The 10,422-nt window shown below is 36.2% G+C and overlaps 1 protein-coding gene and 1 long non-coding RNA gene across 9 annotated transcripts in view; one reads left to right on the plus strand and one right to left on the minus strand.

The window, feature by feature from the left end:
- LOC135089573 (organic cation transporter protein-like) overlaps positions 1–7,136 on the plus strand; it is an 86,010-nt gene extending 78,874 nt beyond the window's left edge. For all 8 annotated transcript variants that reach the window (XM_063985314.1, XM_063985309.1, XM_063985307.1 and 5 more), the window contains 4 exons: positions 505–584; positions 2,582–2,763; positions 4,282–4,418; positions 4,694–7,136. In XM_063985314.1, the coding sequence (XP_063841384.1) occupies positions 505–584; positions 2,582–2,763; positions 4,282–4,418; positions 4,694–4,787 (493 nt within the window). In that variant the 3' untranslated portion in view covers positions 4,788–7,136. The remainder of the gene's footprint in view (positions 1–504; positions 585–2,581; positions 2,764–4,281; positions 4,419–4,693) is intronic.
- On the minus strand, positions 5,128–9,517 carry LOC135089575 (uncharacterized). Its single transcript, XR_010261551.1, has 2 exons — positions 8,855–9,517; positions 5,128–8,290 (listed from the first exon to the last, which is right to left on the minus strand). It is a non-coding gene; the product is annotated as an uncharacterized LOC135089575 (long non-coding RNA).
- Between the last annotated feature and the right edge of the window lie 905 nt (positions 9,518–10,422).

Raw genomic sequence — 10,422 nt, forward strand, 5'->3', positions numbered from 1 at the left:
ACCCATTTCTTTGTGATGCATTTAACTTTGTGGTGTGACTAGCTAGTCCCTCAACAAAGAGTGCAGAGTTTCAGTCTTTATGTTCCCTGTAGTGAATTAGAAGACAACCAAAGGAAATTATAGGGCTGGAAATCTTCTTCTTCTGTTTCTTCTTTAAACAAGAAGACTGATATGCCACACTTAAAGGGAAGTCTACATACATAAATTTACAAGAATGCCATCACATTACGGCCTTTACACACACACACACACAAACACACACTAGGAACACCTCAGGTACAGAATAATGTGTTGATGCATTATTTTGATTGTTAAAAGGAAGCATAAATATTCACATGTCATTACAAAGTATTCAGAATCCCTGCCTGTAAAGCTTTTCCTTTACATCTGGGAACTGAAGAAGAAAGTAGAAAGAAAAAAAAAGAAATGTTATTTTCTCTCTCTCACTATAAAATTTACCCTGGAGAGCCTTGTAGGTTGTTACTGAACGTGATAATTCCACAGAATGGGCAGGAAGGGCACGCTCACCTTTGTCCTTTTGCTTGGCGGCGGCGCTTGCTTCATATCCGGATTTATACCAAAAGGTAAACCCAGTGGGCATTCGGCCAGCCTTATGCCCACACCCACGCCACTCACTCATGCAAAGTTTGCTCACTCCATTAGGATAGAAGTGGAATAAATGGGCCTTCCTTTTCAATTTCTATACTATTACTAAAAGAACTGGTGGATTTGGGTATCTGTCCTAACCTCATTATATATGACTGTGTAGTAACTCTGCTTTGTCTTACATAATGCCTACACATGTTATTTTACTGTGATTTGTGATACATATCCAGTCTTTTATAATCAGGTAAGGTACAGGAGGTATGCTACAGCAATCAGGAGTTACCAGTTCTATTCTTATAAAGATTTAATACATTTGGCTCTGTGAACAACTAAAGAGAGAAAGAAAAAACAGCATTGATAAGTAAATGCCTAGACTATTTAAATAATTAAAATAAAAGCTCCCAGAACTTTCAACCATTATAAAATTGTCAAGATATTCTTGACTCAGACAAAATTAAAATACAACTACATTTTCTCAAAACTATCAGGGAAAAATTCCAGTCATTGGTTCCCTTGGGAGTCAGTATAAGCCAGGAAGGTTGTGAGGAGCAAGTGGAGCATGTGTGGTGCTGTCATGATGTGCTGCGCGATCTTCTGAAAGGAAAGTAATGGCAAAGCTTTGGTCATACATGAGAAAACGTTACTTTCAAATATATTCTTTTTCAAGAATGTTTCATCTTAAGCACTGATGTTACTGGGAAATGAAATTATTCCAGTTTTATGCATATGCAATGCGCACCAAAGCACATGATGACATGGCGTGTCGAGTTGGAAAAAAGCAAAAGACAAAAAAATCGTGGTAAAGCAAAGAGAAAATCAAGTTTCACAGAATACAAAGGTTGATAAGAGAGAAAATATACAAGATTTCCACTTAAAAGCAAAGTGAAGAAATTTGGAAGTTAAACTGGGATTTTTCTGACAAAGTGGATTCCTTCGGTAAGTATGGATGCGTATGTACTGTAGATGCAGCCTATGTATGGAGCCTAGCAGTGATCCATTGATGGTGGAAGTAGACAATCTCCTTATGGAAAATAAATTGCTGTAACAACTGTAATCAAGAAATGATCAAGCATGTTCCTAAATTTTAAACTTTTTGAAAAGTAAATTGTGATCTTAGTGGATCTTATGGATCACTCTGTAGGCACTTGTATCAGATTCTGGCTGGGATGACACTTATAAGTGGTGGTTGTACATTACACACATTAGAAATTATATATAGAGGCATATGTGAATAACACAATACAAAGTTGTAATATTTGCTATATATCATTATGCACAGCACATTGAGAACAAGCAGTGCCATCATTTAATGAAGCTTCAGTACTGTCATGGATTTCACAAATAAATACACAGCCATTTCATGAAACAGCTGCTATGGCAGTCCTGGTGCTAGCATAATCAGGCCACTCACCTCTTATGGCCAAGAACGTGTTCCCACTCGTGATAAAATTTTCTTCTATAATTCTAAATTTTGTATAAAAAAATTCTACAACTCTTGCATGTAAGACAGTCCCATTACAAACAGTGGCCTCTGGGCTAACACCTTAACAGTATTCTCATATTTCCATTATACATTGATAATATTCTGATATTTTCATTATGCTGCTGATCACCATTCAGATGTGACAGTGTAGTATATGTGTGTATGTGTGAATACAAAATTTCTACAGTATTTTATGTAGTATTGAAGCACTTTATTCATATATTTGTGAATTTTCAGTCATCACCTTCCCAAGTTAGCAAATTCCAATCATCACCTCAACTCAATAGTCGTCAAATGCTGCTTTGATTATGATTAATCTTTACATCCATAAGCTGTTCTTAAGTGATTATGGCAAAACATGACAACTAACAAATCTATAGGTTAATTAGTGTTCCACAATTAAACCACCATTTTTCAATGCACCAGCTGCATTCTGTGTGGGTCTCACATTTGGTCTAGACTCTACAATCCTTTTTCCATTTTTTATGACAGAGATTGAATGGCTGATAGTTACCCTGAGTCTGGTGGGTAAATTTGGAATTGCTGCTGCATTTGCCATTGTGTATGTCTACTCGGCTGAGATCTTCCCCACGGAGTACAGGAGTGTGGGGATTGGCGCGTGTTCTATGTGTGCACGTATTGGGGGCATCCTTGCTCCCTTCATCAGCTCCCTGGTGAGTACTGTGCTGAGCCTCACATGACAGGAATGTTTCTTGGAAAGATGAAGAAGCCTCATGTAGCTAGTGATGGTTCAGTATTGAATATGTTTAAGGGAGTCACTTGATCATTTGAAATTATGTTTAAATTATAATATATTAAATACATTACATAAGAACATAAGAAAATAAGGGAAGCTGCAAGAAGCCACCAGGCCTACACATGGCAGCCCCTGTATGAAACATACCTATCTATTTCCACCTATCATCTCCATCCATAAACTTGTCTAATCTTTTAAAGCTCCCTAATGACTTATCATTAATAACCTGATTACTGAGTCCATTGCATTCATCTACCACTTTATTTGAAAACCAATTCTTTCCTATCTCTTTCTTGAACCTTAATTTTTAAGCTTGAACTCATTATTTCTTGTTTTGTTCTGATTACTGATTCTGAGAATTTTGCTTACATCAGCCTTGTTATAACCCCCATACCACTTACAGGCTTCTATCGAGTCCCATCTTAACCTATGTCTCTCTAAGGAATGTAAATTTAATAGCTTCAGCCTTGTTTCATAAGGAATACCCCTCATCCCCTGTATCCTTTTAGTCATTCTCCTTTGTACTGATTGAAATAGACCTATATCCTTCCTGCAATATGGGTATAATATGGGAACTAGAAAGAAGATGTATTTAATTGCACAAACTTAAAATGACAGAGCTATGCATGATAGCATCACAAGAAAGAAATAAGGTAGAATGTATAATCAGTTCACATGTGATTAATATATAGATATCAGCAGCTACGAAAATTATACATCACGCTGAATTTTTTTTAATAACTAAAATATCAGTTAATTTATATTATTAGATACTGAAATATTGCACATTTGAGAAGTATCCACATGAAAGGAGGAACAAAAGCATCTAACCTAGACCATTAAAAGGACATTCATGAAGCAGCACAGTATCATCCTGTTACCACTCCCATTATGGTGAGACAGCAGGCTGCACACTTTTGCTTTACTTGAAGAATGCTGCCACCTTATTCTCTGCATGTTATTAAAGGCAATTGAAAGGAATGAACCCAGGGGAAAGGGAACCATCTCTGAGGTGTGCTACCATGCTTTGGTTCTGTCTTCAAGTGGATGTCAGACTGATACATAGCTTATTTCCCTTGTGATGTGGGACCATGGCCAGCCACATGTTCTGTGGTTAAAAGAAAATATTGTCACTTTATTCCTTCCATGTCATAATAGGTGGCTGAAAGGGACAGAATGAGGGAACAAGACATGAAGTCTTACCTTGGTGTGAGGTGTCAGCCTGGGTTGTACAGGTTGTTGTTTTTGACAAAAGTTGCCACTACTTAACTTTTTCAGAGTAAAAAAATGATCACGATTTATTTTTATTTATTTATTTATTTATTTATTATTATTATTATTATTATTATTATTATTATTATTATTATTATTATTATTATTATTATTATTATTATTATTATTATTATTATTTACCTATTTATTTATTTTCTTTTAGGCCTCCATTTACCAGCCACTGCCACTGCTTGTCTTTGGTGTGCTGTCCATAATCTCTGGTCTCCTCATCATCCTCCTGCCTGAGACTGTTGGATGTGAGTTACCACAGACCCTACAAGAGAGTGAAGACTTTGGCAGGTGAGTCATGGTATTAATCATTCAAATCTGTATGAATTTATGACTTCAAGTAGATAAACGTAAATGTTTTTCTGTACTTTCAAGTAGCTTTATTATCTATATATGATGCAAGGTATTTTTTTAATTGTTAATGTTTGTAAATAATGAGTATTTTTTATTGTAAATCATTAATAATTTATTTACCAGTACATCAGTCTTCTTAAAAAAAAAAATAAATAATAATAATAATATTGTCATTGTGACAAAACTAAAAGCTCACTTTTAATTTATTTCAGAGATCAGTCCATCTGGTATTTCTCCTGCTGCAAATCAAGAAGCAATGATTTAACAGGAGAAGTTAATGAAGGTTTAGAGGAACAAAAAATTTAATGAATACATTGAAATATCATCAGGCGTAGTTTATGACATTGCAGTATTACATATACCTAACGTTACTGTAAGGGATCTCTGTGATGGCTTGAAATGCACTGAATAGGTTCTGGTAATGTTTTTGTTCCAATATTGTGTAATATTATTTTTATACTCCCATCAGAATGGTGCAGTTTCAATACTTTTATGAGGTTCCTTATACTTTTTATGATATATAGTATGTACTTCTTGTTTTATTGTGACAAAATGAATATGTTTTTAATGTTTTAGCCTTGTGAAAATAAATTATTTCCTAACATTCTTTTTTATATATAAAATCATTAGCACACTCTTTTCTTTTCATATTTTAACTTCTTAACAACAATAGCTCTATTTACATGGCATGAAAAATCATTTCTGTAGTTTTAAATATGCAAATGATAGATGATATCATAATGATACTGCATGTAACATTAGTTCAGCCTTGAATTCATCAAATATGTATAACAGTGAAATTCATTGTCCAGCTCCTCTCCTATGTGCAGTCAATCCAGTCTCTCAGTCTAAAGAGAAATTTACATTAACCTTTATGTGTAATGACCATACACAAAACTGACTTTTCTAAATGCAGGTTATCTCACATTCTGTAGTATTCCTGCTCTTGCCACATTCCATGAGAATGCAAAACTATTCACAAAATCATTTTTGGCACTATCATTGTGGATAGATCATCAAGGGTACTCTTTAGGATAAGGAGACTGGCTGTCCTGCTCTCAGTCCTGCCACCACAGTAAGGCATACTTATATCCTTTGCTCATATTCATGGGAAAAAATGTTATATGATTGTACATGCTCATGCATGTATACTATATTGGAATGTACATGTGATGTGCTAGCCTGTATGCAAGATATTTGTTCTCCTTGGAGACTGTTTGGAAAGTTCATCATTGTTCTGAATTAAGGACAAATTTTGACTTTCATGTAACTTCTCTCCTCACACTCATTTCACTCCTTCAGATGCGATAGTTCCAAAAAACCCAGTGAAAATTTTCCTTTTCATTTGTAATACATAGTTATGAAATTAGTATTAAGTAAATTACAGAGAGTTTCATATTCCAAAATGTTGGCCAAATATCTTGATATTAATTGTCTGTTATGTTTTCTCAGAATTTTTCTTTTGACAATGCATAGATTATTAGTGGCAAACAAGAAACTTTAAACAGGATTAGCATCACTTACAAAGCATTATCTGTATAACTAGCTTAGTTACTGATCTCTCGACTGCTATAATGTTGCTTCCACAATGCAGTTAATCTGTGGTTTCAGAGTGAAAAGTGAAGGTGGAGGAGAAGAAAACAGAGTTGTCAAGATGAGTAAAAATGAGTAAAGGCAGTGTCCTGGAAGAGCTAAGATTGGTTCCTGGATTTAGGAGTATTTGATGATGCTTGCAGAGAACCCAAAATTAATATTTATAGAAAACTCAAGACATTCCAGTCAGTTAAGTAAATTTCAAGATTATTCATTGGATATAATGTTGCTTTGGATTATATAATGAACTTTTTTTTTTTCTAAGGTATAAAGGTATACTGTATGAATAAGTACATGCTATTATCCTGTGTTACACTACAAAATTTTGTGTGTCCATTGCTTCTTGACTTGGTGACAATGATGTTAATATTTGCCGTTTCACTATTGTGAGGCTCATCATATTCATTTAAGCATTTGTCTGTGCATTAATTGCAGGTCTTTTTGGCATGTAAAGCAGAAGAGTTAAATCAAAAAGAAAATTGTGGTTCTACATTGGACTGGATTATGTATCCCTTAAGGATTAAATATTTTATTACCTGTACTTCAGAGTTTGTGATTGTAAAAGATGTTAAACTGGTCTCTGAGGTCCTTCTTTGGCACTGTGTTAGAATGGAATTGTTGTCATGTTCTGCTTGATATTACATAGGTTATGGAATGTAAAGTTAACAAAGGATTAGAGCAAAGACATTTCTGTGATAATTTTTGTCAAGGGGAACATCAGATTTTTTTTTTCTGGGAAATCATCCAACTCCATGTTTTAATAGTAAGACTTTGAGGCTCAATGAAGAGTTTATGTAAGAGAAAAATTTTGTATCACATAGGTCAGTAGAATAAGTGTAGAGATGATGAAGCCATCTTTGATGTGAACTTAAAAGACAATAGGGTTCTGCTCACTTCAACTTGTGATCTCAGATGAGACTATCATCTGCAGCAATAACTCAGTAGCAGGTCCATACTTGTTAATGTGAAAGGTGCATACGACCAATTTCCAGTGGCCATAGTAGTTTGAAGTGGCTGGGAAAAATATAATGCCGTGTAATAAAAATCAGTTATGCAACACAAGTTGTGTTATTTATTATTATTTTCATATTTATCTATCTGTGTCTGCTCAAAAAGTATCCAACCCACCTCCTTTTTTTTTCTTCCAAAAAGTAGTTGGAGGGAAGAGATCTGAATGGTGTCAACTGTTAGTTTAGGTAGGCAACCAGGAAGTCCAGTCATCTGAAATAATTTTTGGATAATTGCCCAATAGCTACCCTTAAGCTGTACGACTCAAGAAACTATATGGAATCCTTGATATGAATCGGTGAACATCAAGGATGAGGTGGTATTAATGCAACACTCACAAATCCTGCCCTTAGAACTACTTGTGCTGAAACTATTTTTTATATTTATTAAGCTTTAGGCAATGATTCTGTGGCAGTGGTATGAGAACTGTTTAACCCATTTAAAGACTGCCAAATTTGGTTGAAACCAGTAAAATTCAGAGATCCATAGACAGTCAACAAAACGAAGCCCCCTTCATGTTATTGACAAAATGCACACGTTCAAAGAAAGCAAGACAAGAGAAACAGTTTATACTATTGTCAATCTAGAACAGGGGTTCTCAAAGTGGCTGATGTAAACCCTAAGGGGTTAATGAATGTTTATTATCTGAACATATACTGCTGTGGTCAAAGGGACCACTGAAGCCTCTGATTTGAAGTCTCTATAATAATTTGTTAAAATCTGAGGAAAATCAAACACCATTAGATTTTTTAAAACATTGTATTACTTTCTTGAATTCAGTAAATCTTCAGAATTTTCAGCAGGGCTGGCAACACTTCCTTCAACCAACCTCTTCCCCTCATCATGTCTCACAGCTCTACTGTCCATACTAGTGTCCATACAGGATACATTCCTGTCTGTCTCTGTCCTGTACTGAGTGATTGAGCATATACCTCACCCCAACCCACGCGCATTTCTTTCGCTGTCTGGGATACAGTAGTTCTCAGTTCAGTACACTCAGCTTCCGCAAGTGTGGTCCATGAACTGATTATTGTGACTTGCATTGAAAATTGTGTGTAATAGACATAATGACTGCTGTTGCTGCTACGAAGAAATGCTGACAGTATTCTTAGGAATAATTGAAATATGGATTCATTACTTCATTTAACCAATGACACCATGCCATTGTTTCTCTTGTGTGAAGACTTTCAGTAATGATACCATGAAACCTGCAAAGATAAAGGACCACTTTGAAAGGGTTCATTCTGATAAAAAAAAAAAGACCTTGAGTCCTTGACTATTTCAAGGCACTGAAAGAAAAACTCAAAAGTCGATCAAATATCAAGACTTTTCAAAGCACCAGCCAGTGCTGATACTGAAGGAGGCTTGAAAGCCTCATACAACATCTCCCTCATGATAGCAAAAAAAAGGAAAGGTAGTGAGGAAATCATAATCCCAGCCATTAGAGAAGTTACAGAAACTGTTATGAAGAAAAATTCTCACTCGGTTCTGAAAAAAAAGCTGTCATTAAGTAACAATACAGTGCAAAAAAAATGATGAAATGGCAGATGATGTGGAATAAACCTTGGTATCTGAATTTCAGGATAGTAAGTTATCTCTACAACTCGATTAGTCGACTTTTGGCAGCTCTAATCTTCTCATGGCCTATGTGATGTATGTTAAAGTCAAAAGGCCATTATTGAAGAATATTTGTTTGGCAAATATCTCACAGGTGATGCAAAAGCTGAAAATTTTACAATGTGTCCAGCAGTATTTTAGAAAGTACAACATACCTCTCAATAATATTACCGCAGTGGCTACTGATGACGCACCAGCAATGGTTAGCCGGTACAGAGGATTTGAAAGCCTACTCAAAGAAAAATGCCTGATTTACGCACTGTACAGTGTACTGCACAGGCAACAACTTGTAGCCAAGAAACTCTGTAATGGACTGCATCATGTCTTGAAAGTGTACATAAGGGCAATAAACAAAATCAAGGCACATCCACTTGAAAGCTCGTCGTGTCCACAACAAAGAATGTGTCTTTTCTGTAGAGCAAATCACTTGCTCTACACCGCAATTTTATTTTTGTTTGTTTTGTTTTGGTTTATTTAAGGTAGAAACCACATACAATTATCCTTAAGGCGTCTTCAGTTCTTCGCAAGCGCCTCGGAAACAGGCATTTTCCGACGCATTCCTTTCGCGTAGGTCTTCTGGAAGTCGGAACCTTATAACTACCGGGCCGCATGTTTTCAAAAGGGATTACGAGAATCGACAGGTGAAATGGGTGGGGATAGGGCGGAACGAAAGACAGCCACTCGCGGGCAGCGATGTAAACATGTTAGCTGAAAACGAACCGATGTGTGTGTATCGTTTTCTGCATACAAGTCAACCATGAGTGAAAACCATTATTAAAACTGTGTAGCGTAAACGGTTTCAAATTAAGTGAATATTAATATTTCCTTACAGTGAGCGTGGAACAGGCAAGCCTTCCAGTGGTGTGCGGCATTCTGGCAGGGTAGGTAAAGGTGTCTGAATGAATGGCCAGAAAATTGAAATACCAAATATGAATAGGTTCGATAGGATAGGATAGGAAAGTGGGAGGAAATATTAGAGTAAATAGTAAAAGAGAAAGTGGGTGAGAAGAGAAGTGTGAAAGAAAGTAAGAGATAAAAAGAGTGTGGGCTTGACCACACAGCTATTTTTATGAATAGGTTATAAGTTTGCATTCTCTTCAGTAGTGTTGCATGGAAGTGATCTAAAAGGAAAACATGAAGCAAACTACGGAAAAAAATGTTTATTTTATTATATGGCTCACCTGTGTCCCTGCCCCCTCCCTTCCCGAAGCAAGCCAGCCACCACGTGTATCAGTTTGACTCGGGGCGTGATGTGCGGTGGTGTGAGCTCATACTGGTACTGATTTTTTTTTTTTTTTTTTTTTAATTTGTGCTTTTTCCGTTGCTCTCTCTCTCTCTCTCTCTCTCTCTGAATGAAACACAACAAAACTGTGTAACAACAATGTGTGTGTGTGTGTGTGGGTGGGTGAGGGTGTGTGTTGTCAGGTGGTATGAGTATTTCATAAGAGAACAAGAAACGGGACCTTAGGAACGTTATGTTGTGATGGTAATAAGTGAAAGGTCTCTCTCTCTCTCTCTCTCTCTCTCTCTCTCTCTCTCTCTCTCTCTCTCTCTCTCATTGTTTGTTATATTAATCATATCTGACTGTTTTCAAGTGATGTGTGGTAGAGGATGGTCACACGAGGCTGTGGTGGTTAATGCATGGTGTGGTGCGGGGCTAAATACTCAGCAGGACACACTATGAGACTTGGGAGAGGATAGCTTGTAGTAGACCCGTATTCAG

The sequence above is a fragment of the Scylla paramamosain genome, chromosome 33 (genome assembly GCF_035594125.1).
Source record: "Scylla paramamosain isolate STU-SP2022 chromosome 33, ASM3559412v1, whole genome shotgun sequence".
In the NCBI taxonomy this organism is placed as follows: domain Eukaryota; kingdom Metazoa; phylum Arthropoda; class Malacostraca; order Decapoda; family Portunidae; genus Scylla; species Scylla paramamosain.